Source organism: Lissotriton helveticus, chromosome 7 (genome assembly GCF_964261635.1).
Source record: "Lissotriton helveticus chromosome 7, aLisHel1.1, whole genome shotgun sequence".
In the NCBI taxonomy this organism is placed as follows: Eukaryota; Metazoa; Chordata; class Amphibia; order Caudata; family Salamandridae; genus Lissotriton; species Lissotriton helveticus.
In genome coordinates, this window is record NC_136068.1 from 256,636,775 (window position 1) to 256,658,526 (window position 21,752).

The 21,752-nt window shown below is 47.3% G+C and overlaps 1 protein-coding gene across 1 annotated transcript in view; it reads left to right on the forward strand.

The window, feature by feature from the left end:
- The window catches only part of PTPN1 (protein tyrosine phosphatase non-receptor type 1), a 375,455-nt gene that overhangs the window by 194,761 nt on the left and 158,942 nt on the right, over positions 1-21,752 (forward strand). The window contains exon 3 of the mRNA XM_078652036.1: positions 17,985-18,085. Coding sequence (XP_078508162.1) covers positions 17,985-18,085 — 101 coding nt within the window. The remainder of the gene's footprint in view (positions 1-17,984; positions 18,086-21,752) is intronic.

Below are 21,752 nucleotides of genomic sequence, written 5' to 3' on the forward strand. Positions count from 1 at the left end.
TAGGTCTCACATTTTCAAAACTTTGACCTGTTGGCATTGTAAATAACAATGCCTTTGAATTATGTGCACTTTGTAATTATAGTTGTTGCTTGCAGGTTTTCAAAACACATAAATAATAGACCTCGTCATTTATAATGCCAATAGCTCAAAATCTCGCAAATGCGAGTCCTATTGCATTGCAAATGCTTGTTTTTAAATTGCTTTCAGGAGACCTGGCATCAAACTAGATTCTCAGATCACAAACCTCTGAGATTGCAAAGACAATTAAGGGGAGATTTGCTCCATTTAAAAAGGGTGTCACTTTAATTTTAAGATCTCCGCCCAGCCTTTTAATTAGATACTACTCTATACATAGTCTTGACCACATTCCGTTCAGCTGGGACAACACTGGGCACCAGTAACACCTGTCTAGTTAGTGGCAATTCCCCCACTCCAGACACACTGTCTTGGCACGCATCGACCAGCGCCTATCCCTGATTTATTTGAACAACTTTGGTGTTTTACTTTGACCAATGCAGCCTACAGAAAACTGGCTAGATCTTAGGCCTACCAAGCCACCAGAAAAGGGCTGTGCGTGGACTCCACCCAATATTCCCAGTGCCAAACCCCCCTAATTGATTTTATATACATAGTTTTATTAAGCAAGTACAAGCCTTTATAAACGTTGGAGTGCTTTACATAAAGTTGGAAATTGAGTACAAATTAATGAGAGAACCAGTTGTTTGGACAAAACAGTTCTCAACAAGAACAGGGACCCAGAAAACAGTCAGTCTGTGATTAGGCAATTTCAGATAAAGTTTACAATGACTGGCAGTTGGAGGAACAAATGATAGTCAGGTGGGTTGTTCATATGGTAATGACCTCCGAAAAAGAATAAATGCCTGGGCCAGCTCATATCAGTGGTGTTCATTCTCCTGTCTTACACCATGTTCGGTGTAGGAGCTTTCCTATTGGATAATGTTGTGAACTTTTAGAGTTTCGGGGAGGATCTAGAGAAAGCCTACTTACGGGTCATTTGTTTCAGAGCCCTTTGCTGTTCTCGTAGTATGTGCTGCCAGAGATCTTGATCATAGATACCATAGTAGATCATTTAACATTTGGGCGAAATAACCTTTTGACGGGTTGCAGCCACCAAACGCTTTTTGGCATGAATGATATTTTTGACTGGTGCCATTTTAATGTTGGTGTGTCTGAAAATCAAAGATGTTGAGAACCAAGGTATGAGCAACTATTTTAGACTCTTCTTGGGGACAAATGTTTTCATTTTTCTTGTCCATCTCACTTGCCATTGATCATCTTTCCCAATGTTTTTGATACGCTCATTCATATCTATTCTATTATCAAGGATGAAGTCCAAGGAGTTTGCGTTTAACCCATGTTTGACAATAATAGTAGAGAAGTAAGGGATGCAATCCAGTTTTTATTCAAGGGGGCCTTTACAAGCAGGGATAAATGGGTAACGAAGATTTGCATGAGAGGAGAGAAGGGAGATTCATTAATTTTCAAACCAGATCAGAGCAAGTGAAGAAAGGTAAGTCTGCTTCAATCTCTTCTCATTAAAATTAAACAGTAGCTGATGTGAGTGTAGAAAGAGGAAGTTAATCAGCCTTCAGTTTCTAAGGAGCATGAGCTCTTTCAAGGAAATAGTTCATTTTCCCCACCCGCTGCCTCAAGTGAAGAATAACTAAAATAGGTTATGTGAAATGGAACAGTGCTGATTAGATAATCCCACGCTGGTATGAGTAATACGACATACTACATTTATGAGGACCCCAATGTGTCAGATGAATGTTTGATCACAGCTTACAAATAATTTAGATTACACCTTGTTAAGTAAATGCCATTTGTTTAGAAATTGCTGACAGTGATTTTTATTCGGATGAAGGCAATGTGAGTTGAGCCAAAACATTGTATTCAGGGTCGATAAAAACTTTGGAAAGTGGACGAAGAGGAAGAGTAGGAACATGGATTTATGTTCAACATTTGTCATCGACTAAATTAATATGGTCACATTGCTATTTGTTTCCCCTTATCAGGATTTAGCAGGTGAATCATTCTGTTCTAACGGTATGGGATGCATGATAGTGTTTTTGTATTTGTAAGTTTTAAATATAAAAGCTTATCAGTATTAACTGGTCAAATAGAAAGATGAAATAGTAAATTAATTCTAAAAAGATTTAAGATTTTAAATTATATTTTTCTGATGCTGAGAAATTAAAGATGTCAGTGATTCTCTTTCCTTAATCAATTGAGGGAGCAACATATGGCAACATAATTGAAATTGGGCAGATTTAGGGGCAGATTTCTAGTTTGGCGAAATGGGCAGTCTGGCACAGAAGTGGCAGATCACACTGTCGCCAAACGGACGGCCTGCTTGCTCCATTTTGATTGAGGCAAAGAGTTCATGTTTTAATCGGTGGTTCCCACACCGGCTCCACCGTCAGGGACCCTATAGTGATATTGGCTGGCAAATAGCTACTTTTGGTGCAGTTTATTAGTTGTATGTTTGATTTTTCTTTTTTTGCTGATTTAGAGAGGTTTGGGAATAGACAATGTTGGAATAATTGACTGCTTTAGGAAGTGTTAGGCGTCTGGTGTGCAGCCATGTTGACAGCAGTGAAGTACAAAAGGGCAGGGTCTCTGTCTCGTGAGAGGTTTTCACCAACACTTAAAAATATTTATTCAGTTGGTGCTGAAAATGTCAGTGGTGGTGTTGAAAAAGCCTTCTAGAAGGTAAGGGTGGAAAAGTCGTTAAAGATTTGTGTGTGTTGCGTCACTTTTAGCCAATATTTAGACATAGAACAGGCAAGCAGTCTGAGTTTACAATATCATTGATCCGAAACAAATCACAGAATTGTATAAAACTGCTGCAGGTTTCGCTAAAGAATATTACAATTTCAGCGTATATGCCTGCAGTTTGCTGACAAATTTGGACATTGAGGTAGAAGTACATCTTAGTGCAAGACTTGTTGTTACTCCTATCTGTTATCCATACATTCATTTATGATGTTGTACTTGATTTAATTATTGTTACTCCCCTAATTAATTTGCACTCCTTTTATAATGCATTCATGAACTTTGTATTCCAGGTTTATTTCCAAAGAATATAGACCTTTTAGTCACATAGTTACTCTAATTTTCAACCATGTTGTAATTTAAGGGACCGCAGAGTAATAACCTACTTTTGCCTGTAGCTATAGTACTCGTTTTGACAGCTTTTGAGAAGCATAATTGAATGTGTTGTAATGTGCTGTTCGATGGCATGTGTGGCTGTAGATACACATGCTCTGCATACTCCTGCCATTTAGTGTTGGGTCCAGAGTTGTTTTTCTTCGAAGAAGTCTTTCGAGTCACAAGGTCGAGCGGCGACTCCTCTCGGTGATATTGCGCACAGGCATCACCATATTTGTTTTCTCTCCGCCTTTGCTCTGTGATTTGACTCAGTTTGGTTAGATCTTTTGGTTTTATTGCTATCTTCGGCTGTATTGTTTATTATTTACATTTTCGCTGCGTTCTTTCACTAACTAGTCTGTTCAGCTTCGTTCGTTCGGTAGCCCTTTGAGGCATTGCATATTCGGTTCTACCTTCAGCATCATACCAGCTCCATCCAAAAATGTGTTGCTGTGATGGAACGCATGCCGTTTACATTCGATCTGCATTGCCACACAATTCCTGCATACCCACCAACACCTCGTGTGCAACCTGTACTTTTGTCCGACCACAAGGAAGCAGACTGCGACGCATGTAAGTCATTTAGGTCCAAGAAAACCCTTTGGAATTGAAAGGCTCGTCGGCTGGAAATGTCTCGCAAGACCACAGACGACAGTTCCAACTTTTCCGGCGCAGAACTCACCCCAGAGGAGCCGACAATCGAGGAAAAGGAAGCTTTCTCGATTGACAAAGCTCCGCTCTGACGTGGCGGTAGACCTGGAGACGCAAAACACCCACCTGCCCAGCACTCTACTATTATGACCTCGGACCCTGCCCCTCCATCAAAGCTGGCCAAAATATTTTTGGCACTCCCACCATTAGAGTTCGTTGGACCACCACTGCTTGAGGCCATGGTCCGATCCGAAAAACTGCTCTTGATGTATCTGTGCCCCGTGCTGAAGACTTCTATCAAGACCAAGCCTTCGGCATCGACCCTTTCGGACCAGGAACATGCTTTAGTACCGATTCGGCAGCCGACCCCATCTCCCTCAGCGCTGACTAAGCATCCCATCTTCCAAGCCGAACTCCTTGGTACCAAAACGTACGGAGCCAAAATACTCAACAGCGGTATCCGTTTCTACGTCTCAGGTCCTAGAAAAGATGGTCATTTGCCGAGGCAAATCCAAGTCCCCACTTATCTCATTATTGCTTCACCTTCCTCTCCACGTCTGAAAAGGAAATTGACTTTTGAGAAGGCACTAGATGTTCCGATTCCTCAAAAGAAGAAAACAAAAGACAAGGCCACTAGCCCTTCCTATCAACCACTTCCTACACTACCTGCCCCTCCAACACCTTCGCCGCCACCACCTCATCCCCTCCTGCCTCTCCTCTGTCATTATCATCACAGCAGTATATATAGGACATGTTCCTCAGGGATCACCACCGTCCAACGCTGGTGGGTTGGTGGAAACATTAGGAGATCCTATCCCTGTAATATATGACACAAACTCCACTACACCAAACGATCCGACCTGCACCCATATCGTCCTTCCCCCTCCTGAGGATGCAACCTCTTATCAAGAAGTAATTGCGAAAGCAGCAGCTTTCCACAACATAGAGCTCCATAGGAACCCCTGGAGCGGGATTTCCTCTTTGACACTTTAAGTTCTACTCACTGGGATAAACTATATCTCCAATGTTACCTGACATGATGAGACCTGCAACTGAGATCTTTAAGGGCCCTGTCTGGGCCAGAATTTTCGCCCCTCATGTAGATCAAAAAATAGAAGGCAGTACCATCTGATCCTGTACTTATTTAGAGTCGAGTACCACCAGACTCCATTGCCACCACTTCTGCATGTAAAAGGATTAATTACCAGGCTACTGGGGATACCCCTCCCCAGAAAAGGAAAGTGGGCGCATTGACACTGCAGAAAAGAGGGTAGTAGCGCAGACTGTCAGTCATTGGTGCATCGCCGATTCTCAAGCTTTTTTACCTGCTATGATAGAGTACATTGGGAAGAGATGGAGGAGCTCCTCCAGGACCTCCCTGAGGATTTTAGGAAAAGAGGTGAACAAATTATCTAGGGGCAGACCATTACTAACACTTCTGTTTACTGTGCCATTGACGCTGCAGATACTGCAGTTAGAGGAATTAATACTAGTGTTCTTCTTAGGCAACACACCTGGTTTAAGTGTTCTGGGTTCAAACAGGAGGTCCAACATGCAGTTTCAAACATGCCCTTCGATAAAGAACATCACTCTTTGGGCAACAGGTAGATTCTACCTTTTACCTACTCTTGCCAAACTTATCCGTTCCCACTGTTTCACCGCTATCTGTTATGCGGACGACACACAAATAGTGGTGTTTTTATCAACAAACCCTTATGACGTGACAAAAAAATTGTTCCTGCATGGTTCATGTGATAGGTTGGATGCGTGATAATTGCTTGAAATTGAACACCGAGAAAACTGAGGTGCTACTTTGAGGGAAAAATACCGCCCACTGGAATACAGATTGGTGGCCTGAAGGGGCAGGATCCTGCCCATCCCCCATAAAGAAGGTCAAAAGTCTAGGCGTCTTTCTTGATGATCAGTTATCCTCATCAAATCAGGTTAATTCTATTACATCTTCCTGTTATTACACTCTGAAGATTATCAGAAACATTCTGTTTATCCCGATGGATTTAAGGAAAACCGTAATCGTGACCCTCGTGCTATCAAGGATTGATTACTGAAATGCCCTTTACTTGAGTACAAATAAAGAGACCATACGTAAACTCAAATCACTTCAAAATGCAGCAGCACGATTGTTACTTAAACTACCCAAATTTTGCTCAGTGCCCAAAGGGATCCGAGAGCTGCACTGGCTGCCCTGCCCGTCCAGGCAAGGGTACAGTTTAAGTCCTTGTGCATTGTCCACAAGACCCTTTACGGGATAGGACCTGCGTATTTTAACAATCAAATTAGATGGCATATTCCTCAACGCAGTCTTAGATCATCGACTGGCTCGTTGTTGGTCATCCCGAGGGTGAAGACCGTAAAGTGGGGTTGAAAAAGTTTCTTCCATTTGGCCCCATAACTTTGGAATACTCTGCCTTTCAACCTGAGATGCCAAACTAACAGACAACTGTTTAGAAAGGCGCTTAAAACGTTGTTCGCGCCCAATTCCTAATTTCAATCTACCCCCTCTGTTTCAGGATGTGACCGCTCCAGCGCTAAGACGCCTGGGCATACACACGCTTTACAAAACCCCTATTTCATTTCATTCAAAATGAAAATGAAGGAGGACACTGACATGGCCAAAGCAAACCTTCACTCCTAGGGGCTCGTTTCGTCGCCCAGGCTACAGGGGTGCATACAAGTCCTGCTCCACCGAGGCATCCTCCTCCAATGGAAACAGTCCCAGACCTCTTGACACCAAGGGTTTTATAGAGGTTTCTTCAGAGGAAATAATAACAAAGGTAGGGGCAAGTGTGCCTCTGCTTGTGGGACAACTCCCACTGCAAAACACTGACCACCCTATCTTTCCCTACGCCCACACAACACCTGTCGGGGACCGACTATAGTTTTTTCACCCAGTTTGGAATATCATCACCACAGACAAAGGGGTACTAGCCATTATCTAACATGGTTATTGTCTGGAGCTTATTACCACGCCACCCAACTTTCCACCTCACACTCACAGGTTATCTCAGGAACATATAACACTTTTAAAGCAGAAAGTCCTTACCTTCCTTCTCAAAGGGGCTCAGGAGTATACTCTCTATACTTCCTAATACCCAAAAAGGACCGGTCTCGAAGACCGATCTTAGATCTTAGGCCTTTAAACAACTACATCCTATCGGAACACTTCCATATGGTCCCCTTGCAGGATGTTATTCCTTTTCTTCAGCAGGGCAACCTTATGTTAACGTTCGACCTAAAGGACACCTACTTCCACATACCAATACATCCATGTTGGAAACCGGCTATTTCTGGTAGGCTAAGGCTGATGCCAAAGCCAGGCAGAAACCACCATTCCAGTCAGGGCAAGGAAGTCACACGCCAAGATAACCCCTGCTCGCCCTCTAGGTAGCATGGCGCGGGCAGTCTAGGCTAAACTCGGAGGCGATGTGTAAAGCATTTGCGTCAGCGCACAACAGCAACAACATACTAGGTACACCACAAAAGAGACTCCACACAAGGTTATATTAAAATAACTTTTGTATTGTCAAAACATATCAGATAGAAATTACACATGTACATTGTGCCAACTGGCACGGCAATATTCACAAGGGATTATTTACAAGACAGGGCCACATGGGCCACTGTCTGAATCAACACTTTGCAGATATAGAAATACTTGTCAGAAATTAGAATAAAAGTATATAAACTTCACTGTAACACAAGGTAACAGTTATAGATCACATCCAGTAACTACTGGGAACAGGTAAGTACCACCTACGCAACCCTAAACTCCTTGGGAGACTGTCACGCAGGGGACCAGGACCTCACTAGGACCACCTGTACTAAAAAGAACAACCACCTAAGTATCACACAGCATTTAGGGGTCTAAGAAAGAACACATTACCCATGATGTATGAAACACATTCAGAGGAGTAGTAAAGAAAAACACATAATGCATAAACCTACACATTCAGCGGGGTTAAGAATAAGGCACATGATGCAATAAAATACATTCAGGGGTGCAGCGCAAGAAGACACATGATGACTAAACATTCAGAGGTGCAGCGCAGGAAAAGAAAGACACATAATGCATAAAAACATTCAGAGGTGCCAGAGCAATACAATAGCGCAAGAATCACATGATGTCTAAAAACATTCAGAGGTGCAGGAATAACACATGATGCAAGAGAACACGTTCAGAGGTGCAAGAACCATATCATTCGCAAAGACTCACATAAGCCACCACCTGTGGCAGTCCCTAGGCCAACTGGCCTTGTTGGGGCTCAGACGCCCTGAGTCTCAGTGTCAGGGTGCGTTGCCATGCAGCGCCAGTCTCAAAGTACCAAAAAGCCTAAACGTGGCAGCTGCCCACGAAGTGCGGGGCAACTGTGTACCAAAAGCTGTGGCAGGGCTCTCAGTAGCCCCTAGAACAAATCTGCGCCACCTGAGCCACACAGGCTCTAAAACAAACACTGCGCACGTTGGGGCCACACAGGCTCTGGCCAACACTGGTCAAACGTGGGAGCCACACTGGCTCTAAAGCAACATGCCCCCTGGAGCCTCCCTGGACTCTCCAAGCGTTGGGGCGACCCACTGTCAACTGGGGCCGCCCTTGAAGCCCTCGTCACGGTGGAGTCCCCTACGGGGGACTCTAACTTCTCAAAATGCCCCCAGAGCCTCTCAGGGCTCCAAATACAAAAATGAGGCGGGGAGCCCCTCCGGGCTCTGTGCACGTTGGGGCGACCCACTGCCAACCGGGGCCGCCCCTGAAGCCTTCATGGCTTCCTACTGGCACTAGGCGCGAGCTCGCGCCACTGCGGGGGGGGGGGGGCGGACATTGACAACGTGTCCCGGCGCCCCTCCTCTCTACTGCCCCCGCGTTGGAGCCTTGCAGGGCTCGACACAAAGACTGGCCCCTCGAGCCTTCCCAGGCTCTACACACCGTTGGAGCGGCCCGCTGCCCTACGGGGCCGCTCTGACGAAGGGGGACCTCCCAGGCACAGCCCCACTCGGCCCGCCCTCAGCCCAGACTTACTGGGGCTCACGGGGCGGCTCCTCTGTCTTCCTGGGGCAGGCGCCGACAATGCGCCTCGGGCCCCCAGGCTCTCCCCTCTCGGCATCGGCCGCCATCTCCCCGCGCCTTCCTCCTCTTCCTCCCGCCTCACAGGCTGCGGGGCGGGACTTCCGGCCGCGCTGGGATTGGCCGGCCGGCCAGGTACTTCCGGGTCGCCGCGGGCAGTGCGGCGGCCCTCGCTAGGCAGGCAGGCGGGCAGAAATCGCGAGGTGGGCACTCGTAAATCAAATAAACAACTGGGCAAATCCAAGTCAGAAAAATAAGCGGAGTGGGCTCCCGCGCCGATCCGCCGCCGGCCTCCAGCAGCAACGCGCTTCCAAGCGCTATAGAGGCACACAAAGCGCTCCAGCACTAGAAGTGCAACCAAAGCGCCATGGGCAGGAAATAAAGCGCTCTCAGCGCTATGAAGGACAAATCCAGCGCTCCCAGCGCTAGAAGGGCAATAAAGCGCTCTCTCAGCGCTAGATGCAGATGAAGCGCTCCCTCAGCGCTACAGGGACAAGTCCAGCCAAGTCCTTCAGGGGGATGCAGCAAAGTCCCTCCAGGGTAAAGCAAAGTCCCCCATCCTTCCAGGACAGGCAGAGGGGTCCCCCAGAGGTCTAGGCATCCAGGGGCTGGGCAGCGCCCGCCCCTGGTAGATTCCAGTCCGAAGTAAGAACAAGACAAGAACCTTTTGGAAGGGGCAGAGCCCCTTCTTATACACAGAAAAGGCTTTGAAGTCTTTAGAAGTCTTTGTGTAGGCGAGCCCTAAGCTCTGGGAGTATCTGGTTTCCCTCTCCTGTCAGCCTCAGGTCAGAGGTGACAGGGGGCCATCGGGAGGGAGAGTCATCCAGGGTGGGCCGACAGACACAGCCTGGCACCACCAGAGCTCTTTCCACTCCTTCCTAACAGCGGATGGGGGCCTTTCATCTACGGCTTGACTCAGACCCCCCTCCTCCAGACAGTCCATCTACCAACAGGCCCAGGCATGCCTGGGCCAGGCCCATCAGCCAATCCCGTGCTAGCAGACTCACTACACAATTAGGCCAACTTCTAAAAGTGGCGCTTCTGGACTAGATACAGCCATGCCGCATACACCATTCTGCAGCATTCATTCTCACGAGTTCATACATATCAAACTCGCCCCTGCACTCCCCACGCATCAGGAATCTACCATGGGCATACATATTTCCCATTCATTCCTATGGGAGGGCAGGGCGCTCACCATCCATACACAGAAAGCACACGCACTTTACACTGTACCACAGTGAAAAAGTGCGCAGAGGCCTAAAATCACCAACCCAGGTTCCAAAAACAGGCTAGGAAAAAGCAAAAAGTCGCGGGGTGAACCTGCCCAAAGGACCGGGTCCAACACATCCCCCTTCCAGCCAAAACGCAGGGTAGACCAATCACTACACTGATGGTCTTCAATGCTTTGGGCGACAAAACCACGGAGACGGGCCTGCAGGGCAGGGCCACCTTACATTTTTTCGCCACTCTGAACCCACAGGGATTTCCCTCACAAAAGCTCTCTGACACAACTAGGATACCCCACTGGTACACACTAGTCATCCACAGCCAGGACCAGGCCCTAGGCCACCCAACGGTCACAGGTCCTAACCAATCCACAGAGTGGGGGCAGAAGCCCCTGGCACACAATAGCCAATCTCCACTCTCTCTCTCAGGGTAGCTACACTACCACTGATCCTACACCCTAGGGACCACACCCTCAGGCTGACTAGAGGTCACAGCAAGAATGCCCGATCCGACCTCTACTCCACCAATGTTAGAACTGGGGGTCTCTAGTTGGCAGAGGTAAGTACCTTAGACCAAGTAGGGACCCTTGCTTCCAGTCAGGGTGAAGGAATAACCCTCACAGGGAAGCACTCACCAGAACACAACTCTCCTACCAGATCAGGACCTCACTCCGTCACTGGTCTACCACCTGGAAACGATTCCACTTCTGAGGTACAAAGCACACAGCACAGTCCCTCTTCAAGCAGGTGGGGGGACACAGCACACAGCAAAGCCCCCTTTCCTCTACCTTAGTGGAAACAACCAACTGCAGGTGGGCCCCAGAACACACAGCAAGGGCCGCCTCCTCAGTCTCTTCAGTTGATCCACCTTAGTAGAGACTCCTCTTGACCTAGAAGTTTCCTAATCTCCCAACCTAGGATTTACACCCTTAAGTTGCACCGGGGTCAGAAGTACACCGTCCTTCTGCACCCCCTTCCAGTTCCACTATCACAGGCACAGTATGTCTCAGGCTAGACAGAGCACACGCCAGCGGCGTAGCAGCGACACACTCTCCTCCCACCGGGGTCAGAAGTAAGGACACCCTCCCTCTGCACCCCCCTCCAGAGTTCTGCACCCTCCCACCTTGGAGCGGTACCCCTGGAAGCCAACAACCGGTCAGGACACTGACTACAGATGCCCTTCCTTCCAGGTCAGGCTGAACCTGAACCTGGCCTCCCCCCCTCCTCGGGGAATGACCTCCAGAGGCCCCAAAAATGGTCGAGCACTCTAGATGGTCAAATGCCCAGCGAACCAGGACTTCTGCACCCTCCACTTAGGAGCGGTACTGCCCAACACTAGGACCGCCGGAGTTCTGGTTACAGAAACTCCCCGTCCTCTTGACACAGGAAGATCCTCCTCAAATGACTTATAAGTACAGCCTAGGCCCCTGACCTGGCGCTCCCTTAGGGAACCCTCCAGGCCCTGAGACAAGATTTCGGGCTAACGTGGGACACACCGTCCCACACTCACTCCGCCTCCACTGAGACAGGACGTGAGCCCCTACACCCCTATCATCCTAATGGGACATAGCTGGGCTACACATGAACCTCTTCACCTACACAGGATCATCAGATACACAAGCCACTACTTTTAGAATCACTTTCTAATGTCTCTGCACGACATCCAGCACACCGCCAGACATCCACCTTCTTGTCCAATGCCTCTGCAGGATCTCCTGCACACCACCAGAGGTACACCTCACGTGCAAGCTCCTGAAAAAAAAAACTCACACCAACTCCTCCAGTTCAAGACACCACTCATCCACACACTCCCCCTCCAGACTGGTGAGACAGTTCCTCACTGCCTCTGACTCTCAACCTGTCACTCTCTTACTGAGCACCAGGCACCATACTCTGGGAACTGGGAATGGGAATTCACGCACTGGACACATTTAAGCTGCCACCACTGGATCCTACCATACTGGGGAATCCAGACACACACACTACACTCAGGGAATAACCACCCTCCTGAGCAAGCAATTTCTCCTCCACCCTCCCTCTTCCATCTACCCACTCAGGGACAGGAATAGGCTTGGACACTGGACCCAGCAAGGGATTCCTAACCTATGGAAACCTCCCCTATCTACTGGCGTCCCGCCCTGTCATTTTCTCTCATCTGCCACTTAACATAAAGCGCAGGAACACCATCTGAAAATGACACTTTTGAGGAAAAACAAAATCAGAAACAATCCCAAATATGTGACTATCTGAAAAACGCAGAGTTTTTGTAATGTAGCCAGTTGTCGCTATGGCACTGGGCAAACGCAAGTCCAAATCCGCACCGCTGACCCACCAATGTTGGAAACCGGCTATTTCTGGTAGGCTAAGGCTGATGCCAAAGCCAGGCAGAAACCACCATTCCAGTCAGGGCAAGGAAGTCACACGCCAAGATAACCCCTGCTCGCCCTCTAGGTAGCATGGCGCGGGCAGTCTAGGCTAAACTCGGAGGCGATGTGTAAAGCATTTGCGTCAGCGCACAACAGCAACAACATACTAGGTACACCACAAAAGAGACTCCACACAAGGTTATATTAAAATAACTTTTGTATTGTCAAAACATATCAGATAGAAATTACACATGTACATTGTGCCAACTGGCACGGCAATATTCACAAGGGATTATTTACAAGACAGGGCCACATGGGCCACTGTCTGAATCAACACTTTGCAGATATAGAAATACTTGTCAGAAATTAGAATAAAAGTATATAAACTTCACTGTAACACAAGGTAACCGTTATAGATCACATCCAGTAACTACTGGGAACAGGTAAGTACCACCTACGCAACCCTAAACTCCTTGGGAGACTGTCACGCAGGGGACCAGGACCTCACTAGGACCACCTGTACTAAAAAGAACAACCACCTAAGTATCACACAGCATTTAGGGGTCTAAGAAAGAACACATTACCCATGATGTATGAAACACATTCAGAGGAGTAGTAAAGAAAAACACATAATGCATAAACCTACACATTCAGCGGGGTTAAGAATAAGGCACATGATGCAATAAAATACATTCAGGGGTGCAGCGCAAGAAGACACATGATGACTAAACATTCAGAGGTGCAGCGCAGGAAAAGAAAGACACATAATGCATAAAAACATTCAGAGGTGCCAGAGCAATACAATAGCGCAAGAATCACATGATGTCTAAAAACATTCAGAGGTGCAGGAATAACACATGATGCAAGAGAACACGTTCAGAGGTGCAAGAACCATATCATTGCGCAAAGACTCACATAAGCCACCACCTGTGGCAGTCCCTAGGCCAACTGGCCTTGTTGGGGCTCAGACGCCCTGAGTCTCAGTGTCAGGGTGCGTTGCCATGCAGCGCCAGTCTCAAAGTACCAAAAAGCCTAAACGTGGCAGCTGCCCACGAAGTGCTGGGCAACTGTGTACCAAAAGCTGTGGCAGGGCTCTCAGTAGCCCCTAGAACAAATCTGCGCCACCTGAGCCACACAGGCTCTAAAACAAACACTGCGCACGTTGGGGCCACACAGGCTCTGGCCAACACTGGTCAAACGTGGGAGCCACACTGGCTCTAAAGCAACATGCCCCCTGGAGCCTCCCTGGACTCTCCAAGCGTTGGGGCGACCCACTGTCAACTGGGGCCGCCCTTGAAGCCCTCGTCACGGTGGAGTCCCCTACGGGGGACTCTAACTTCTCAAAATGCCCCCAGAGCCTCTCAGGGCTCCAAATACAAAAATGAGGCGGGGAGCCCCTCCGGGCTCTGTGCACGTTGGGGCGACCCACTGCCAACCGGGGCCGCCCCTGAAGCCTTCATGGCTTCCTACTGGCACTAGGCGCGAGCTCGCGCCACTGCGGGGGGTGGGGGGGGACACCGACAACGTGTCCCGGCGCCCCTCCTCTCTTCTGCCCCCGCGTTGGAGCCTTGCAGGGCTCGACACAAAGACTGGCCCCTCGAGCCTTCCCAGGCTCTACACACCGTTGGAGCGGCCCGCTGCCCTACGGGGCCGCTCTGACGAAGGGGGACCTCCCAGGCACAGCCCCACTCAGCCCGCCCTCAGCCCAGACTCACCGGGGCTCACGGGGCGGCTCCTCTGTCTTCCTGGGGCAGGCGCCGACAATGCACCTCGGGCCCCCAGGCTCTCCCCTCTCGGCATCGGCCGCCATCTCCCCGCGCCTTCCTCCTCTTCCTCCCGCCTCACAGGCTGCGGGGCGGGACTTCCGGCCGGCCGCGCTGGGATTGGCCGGCCGGCCAGGTACTTCCGGGTCGCCGCGGGCAGCGCGGCGGCCCTCGCTAGGCAGGCAGGCGGGCAGAAATCGCGAGGTGGGCACTCGTAAATCAAATAAACAACTGGGCAAATCCAAGTTGGAAAAATAAGCGGAGTGGGCTCCCGCGCCGATCCGCCGCCGGCCTCCAGCAGCAACGCGCTTCCAAGCGCTATAGAGGCACACAAAGCGCTCCAGCACTAGAAGTGCAACCAAAGCGCCATGGGCAGGAAATAAAGCGCTCTCAGCGCTATGAAGGACAAATCCAGCGCTCCCAGCGCTAGAAGGGCAATAAAGCACTCTCTCAGCGCTAGATGCAGATGAAGCGCTCCCTCAGCGCTACAGGGACAAGTCCAGCCAAGTCCTTCAGGGGGATGCAGCAAAGTCCCTCCAGGGTAAAGCAAAGTCCCCCATCCTTCCAGGACAGGCAGAGGGGTCCCCCAGAGGTCCAGGCATCCAGGGGCTGGGCAGCGCCCGCCCCTGGTAGATTCCAGTCAGAAGTAAGAACAAGACAAGAACCTTTTGGAAGGGGCAGAGCCCCTTCTTATACACAGAAAAGGCTTTGAAGTCTTTAGAAGTCTTTGTGTAGGCGAGCCCTAAGCTCTGGGAGTATCTGGTTTCCCTCTCCTGTCAGCCTCAGGTCAGAGGTGACAGGGGGCCATCGGGAGGGAGAGTCATCCAGGGTGGGCCGACAGACACAGCCTGGCACCACCAGAGCTCTTTCCACTCCTTCCTAACAGCGGATGGGGGCCTTTCATCTACGGCTTGACTCAGACCCCCCTCCTCCAGACAGTCCATCTACCACCAGGCCCAGGCATGCCTGGGCCAGGCCCATCAGCCAATCCCGTGCTAGCAGACTCACTACACAATTATGCCAACTTCTAAAAGTGGCGCTTCTGGACTAGATACAGCCATGCCGCTTACACCATTCTGCAGCATTCATTCTCACGAGTTCATACATATCAAACTCGCCCCTGCACTCCCCACGCATCAGGAATCTACCATGGGCATACATATTTCCCATTCATTCCTATGGGAGGGCAGGGCGCTCACCATCCATACACAGAAAGCACACACACTTTACACTGTACCACAGTGAAAAAGTGCGCAGAGGCCTAAAATCACCAACCCAGGTTCCAAAAACAGGCTAGGAAAAAGCAAAAAGTCACGGGGTGAACCTGCCCAAAGGACCGGGTCCAACAATCCTGCTCACTGCAAATATTTGAGATAACACTGTCAGTTCAAAGTTCTTCCATTTGGAGCGACTGCATCTCGGGTGTTGTCAAAATGCTTAGCTGTAGTCGCTGCACTTCTACGAAGACAAAATGTTCACGTATTCCCCTACTTAGACGATTAGCCTTTCAAAGCCAGTACACATCAGTAGTGCCAACTACACACTCTAATCACACTAGACCCACTATACAACCTAGGTTTTATGGTCAATGTCCAAAAGCCTCCTCACCTCCCTCCCCTTCAAATCCATCCTTACCTAGGAGCAATCCTGAACACACAATTAGGACTACCCTAACCAAAACCAGCTCAAATTCAGGACTTTCAGGCAACTTGCCCCAGTTCCAGTCAAAACCACACAATCTTAATAAGAACGGTTATGCATCTATTATTAATGATGGCATCCTGCATTGCCATAGTTCCCCATGCAAGGCTAATTATGCGTTCCCTTAAGCAATATCTAGCTCACCAGGGGTGTCCGTCACAGGGGCAATTGGAGGATCTAGTGTTGATTAAACCCCACACTCACCTTTTTTCTGCAGTGGCGAAACCCCTGCAACTATTGAAAGGGCGGCCTTTTCTGGACCCTGTTCCCCAATTCACTCTCACCACGGTCGCATCACAGACTAGGTGGGGTGCACACCAACAAGAGTTCACTGTACAAGGTCTTTGGGATGCCAATCCTCAATCTCTGCACATCAACTACTTAGAGCTGCAGGCAATTTACTTACTACTGAAAGCTTTCTTTCTTCACAAGGTTACCTAGTCCGATTGGACAATATGAGAGCCATGTATTTATCTGCAAAAACAGGGGTGTCACGGTCTTCACAACTATTACATTTCTCTCATACCATATAGAAGTGGGCTCTCCATCACAATATTCACCTGGTGGCGGAATAGCTTCCGGTAAAAGAAAACAACTTTGCAGACCTGCTCAGCAGTATACAGCAACAAGTCCATGCATGGGAACTCCACCCACAAGTCCTCTTGCCATACTTCCAAAAGTGGAGTGTTCCCTCAGATTGACCTTTTCACCTTAGCAGAAAACGCAAAATACCCAAACTTTGCCTCCAGGTACTCACTGTGCATGAGCATTGCACTATGGCTGCGTTGGTCAGGAATATTTGCCTACGCCTTTCCTCCTCTCTCACTTCTTCCTTTCCTTGTTCGGAAGCTCAGGCTTAATTTACAGTGATCCTGGTAGCTCCCACATGGGCGCGTCAGACTTGGTTCACAACTCTCTTAGACCTCTCTGTGGTGCCACACAAGAAGTTCCCAACAAGCTGGGCCTTCTCACTCAACATCAAGGACAAATCAGGCATCCAGACCTGAAAACTCTCAACCTAGCAATTTGGCTCCTGATGTCTTGGAGTTTGGCTACCTTAACTTACCACCAGAATGTATGGATATTCTCAAGAAAGCATCCAAACTCACCACTTGAGCCTGTTAACCGGCAATCTCTATTGTCAATCCAAACACATTGATCCTATAAAAGCCACAGTGCATGACATTGTGTGCTACCTGCTTCATTTGCAAACGGCAAGTTTAGCATTCACTTCCATACGGTTACAGTAAAATAGTAAAATGTATTCAGACTTGCCATCTTAAGCCAAAACACCTTTACCTGTTCCTCCCAGAACACACTCTACTTGCAAAAAGGGAGCAACTGTGACCTTTATAGGAAACATCCCCATAGCGGACATTTGTATGGCAGCTACATGGTCCAGATCACAAACTTTCACCAAACACTATTTTGTGGATATTCTAGCATGCCAACAACCCAAAGTAGGACAGGCAGTGCTACGCACTCTTTTCGAAACCACTGCAACACCCACAGGCTAGCCACCGCTTCCAAGGAGGGACTGCTTTACAGTCTATGCAGAGCTTGTGTATCTAAAGCCACACATGCCATCAAACGGAATATGTTACTTACCCTGTGAGCATCTGTTTGTGGCTTGTAGTGCTTTAGATTCACATACGCCCTCTCTTCTCCCCGGACACCTGTAGCCGTTGCATTTACATTATACATTTACTTTTAGCAAGGTCATCTCATTACTTACACATACTTTACACTCCTTTTTCACCTTCCTGTGGCAAAACATATCTTACAATAGAGTTGTTGAGCATGTGCTATATCACCGAGAGGAGGAGTCATTTGACCTTGTGACTCCAAAGACTTCTTTGAAGCAACTTTCATAACTCTGGACCCAACACTAGATGGCAGGAGTATCTAGAGCATGTGAATCTGCAGCACTACATGCCACAAACAGATGCTTACAGGGTAAGTAACATATTACTTTAGTGCACAACGTTATATAGTCTTTATTAATCTTTTCCTGTTTTCATTACAGTTGACCACAGTCGAATTAAGTTACGCCAGGGTGAAAATGACTACATCAATGCTAGCTTGATAAAAATGGAAGAGGCTCAACGGAGTTACATCCTTACTCAGGTAAAACTACATACTTTGATTACCGCTGTTGATAATCTGCGATATTCGCTGTGCTGTTTATTCGAGAAAGTCAATGTAAAAAGGTTTTTCTTTTAGTATTGTAATAATAAAATTGTTTTAGGTCGGTATTTTAAATGGGATTGATGCTTTATGCATAAATGATATTGAACAATATTCTGTAATGTATTTCAATTGCTATACCTTATTTCTAGATAGCTAAGAACGTTACACAACATTGTATTCATTTAATGCTTATTGTTTTTTTTCTCTTGCATCAAAGTTATTAACCACTTAATTGCGGTGGACAAACCTTTCATCACCTCTTCACTTTTGTAGTCCGTGGGCCTGAACTGTTCATCCACCACACTGTATGAGAAAATACTTTGGTAGAATCACAAGAAGAATTTTCTTTTTAATTTTGTTTTCGGAAAGTGAGGGTATAGCTTCCCTCACCTCCCAAGTTTAAAAAAAAAATGAATGTAAGATGTACAGTGCAAACGTGAATCTAGATGACCTCATTAGCCCTGCCCCACCCCAAATGGGCCCAACAGTGTTTCTTCTCTCTTTGAGTGACAGTTATGGGTAATCCATAAACCCTGAGTACCTTTGCTATATGTGGAATATAACAAACGCAAATTTGGGCTGGATGGCTTTTGTGAAAAGCAAGCTATAAAGGTTTAATAGCAAAGTGGCCCAAATACTAACCAGCATTGGCAAATCTAATAGCTCTCGCCCATGTCGTTTAACCGTGTTGTAGAGCGGTGCGGCTGTTGTGCAGCATGGATAAACATGAGAAAAAAATGCTATTATTTATTATATCTTTTTATTTTATTTTTTATGGCAAGAGGTAGAGGGTGATCTGGACAACTAGAGGGAGGGTGGGAGGTGACAGGCAATGGAAGAGAGGGAACTAACAACACGGACATCAGTAGGTTTAAAAAAGAGCTATGACATGGCCAGCGCTGGGCATCTCGTAGCACTTTTTTTTTCTTAATGTGACTAGTGGCCGCAACAAAGACTACGGGTGGATGATAGGGAAGAAGCAACATGGACAACTGTAGGATGGGAGGTAAGGAGTGAGAATGAAAATGAGTTGGATGGAAGAAGTAACACGGGCCATGGGTGCTATGATGTGGTCAGCACATCAATGCGCTTCTTTTTAAAAAAAAATCTTATGAAACTTGGGAGGGGGCAACTTGAACAAGAGGAAGGTGGGAGGCAAGAAGCTACACAACATCAGGAGGGTTGGAGGGAAGAAGCAATACATTCAACGGGGGGCGGGGATGGAGTCTGAGACCAGAACTAAGTGGGCTCAACCCCCTTTGTAGTAAAACATATCTTACAAGTGACAGCACATGCATGCTGTCTTTGGTAATATCTAAAACAGACTCACAAGCTCTACAAACATTTCATTGTTCACGAGGTGCATGCTTCATATGAAAGTGTACTTGTTTCACCTTTTGGGAAACCTGTTGCTGAATACAGTACACCGGAGAAGTTCATGTTGACCATTTATGAAGGATATATGCCTGAGTGGTTCATTAAAAAGGTCGTGTAATGTGTCATTGGTTTGATCTATGTATTATGAAAGTTACGAGGAGGGCAACGATATGACATGGGTAGTGTGTAAAGCATTGATTAAAGCCAATAGACCTTTAATGAAGGTTTATTATTACTGTGTTAATCTCCTATAACTCGTTATTTATTACCATTTGATCTCACAGATGACCATATTAGAGTATGGTGTTGGATTACACCTCTGTCAAACTTGGCAGTGGAAGATTTGTACTGTTAACATCTTTGTTGCACCATTTTAGGAGAGGCTGTATATTGTGGTGTTTTACAATTTTTTTGATTATAAGTGCCTGGAAATCGGCTGAAGCTATCAGGGTAGGCTTGAAAAAGAGGTAAATGCTAGGCGTAGAATTACAAATATGTACAAATTGGCTCTTGTACATCCGGTGACCCATTTCTACTCCTATTTTGGCTAACCTATGAGTCCCATTCACCCTGTTGTTGCCACCCAATGTGGACAGTTCCTTCCACTCAGTTGACTCCAGTGTTGTAAATGTTGCTCAGTACCCTATTCAGCAAACCACCTAATATCTTTACGCAGCTGGGTTTTCTTCAGTCACCTGCTTAATCCTACAGACACACTTGTTTGCCTCCGTCCGTTGCCCCTGCATCACTGACTTTATTTGTTTGATCACCTCCCGTATGTCTTTATCTTTGCCTTCTATCACTACTCCTCCAGGAAGAGGTGTTGTCATTATGCTGATCTAAATCCAGGGATCCTGAGCCCCACCCCCCCCCTCCCCCCTCCACTACGCGGCAAAACATGTGTTGCCACATTTTTAAACATGAATGTATTTTTTATTGTTTTTCGTGTGGCAATCACATCATTATATAACATTTCCTCCCTTCCCCCGAAAGTGGCTACTCAAATTTCCAGCAACATGCACAACAAGAGCAATATTCACTTCTCACATTATCCCTTCTACCATGCAACCCCCATCAATAGGTTGTACGGGTTACGTTCTTAATGCTCGTTAGTGTCCTATTTTGTCTTCACCATCAATCAGTACATTTTCGTTTTCCTTGATGTGTACTAATATTTCCAACTCCAATGTGTTTCTTGATCATCTACTTTGCTTTGAAGCCTCTTACACACCCCACATTTCCCACTGATCCATTTGTTCTCCCACTGTTGCATGTTGAGGCTTACAGCTGGTTTCCATTAACACTGCAATATATTTCTTTGGCACTGTCAATCCCAATTCTATTAACTTAACATACGGTTTCACGCTTTTATTCCTGGAAAGTATACCTAAGAGACGTGTTTGAATGTCACACTGTATTTTCACGTTTGTCAGTTTTCTCAGATTTGTGCTTACATTGTTCCAAAATTGCTCTATGACCGCGCATTTCCACCACATGGGTATATACCTGCCAGTGATGGCTTTACTTTTAGGGCAGTTATCCGTCTATTCTGGGTTCATTATCTGGATCATCACTAGCATAATGTATGTTCTGTGTAATCTCTTATGATGGATAAGATTCAGTTGTGCGTTATGCATAACTATTATGCAGTTTTCAAAGACCGTGTACCACCGCAATCCTTCCAATTCCTCATCCATGTCCCTGAGCCAGTGGTTTTTAAGATGTTCATATTTCCTGTCAGAGCAGTACCCTGTATATGGTGGATATGAGCTTCCCGCCCTCCGATAGTGACTGCATCACCTGGTTTACTGTGTGAACGTCTGGTTTCTGCTGGAAATCTGGCCATACCTTCTGTGGTGTCTGCCAACCCAGCATACACCACGTAGGTTGTGGTTGGTGCTCTCCATCCGTCACAGAAGGAAAAAGGAATTTTAGCAGCCTGTCCCCATTGTAAATGTCTCCCACCCTACTGGGCTTTCCCCCTGCTTCTCCTCCCCCATGAATCTGGGTAAGTAAGATACAGCATTGTCCTCCACAGCCCTATTTGTGGCATATAAATGCATTTATGACCCTTCAATTTTGTCACTGTGTTCCGTATTGTAATCAGTGTTTGGAGGTGTCCGTTAACGTTTTCTTGGATACCAAGGGGATAACCAATTATGATCTGGGTTCTATTATTGTCTCCAGCCTTACATCCACTGGATCTCCTTGTTGAACAAGAGGACCA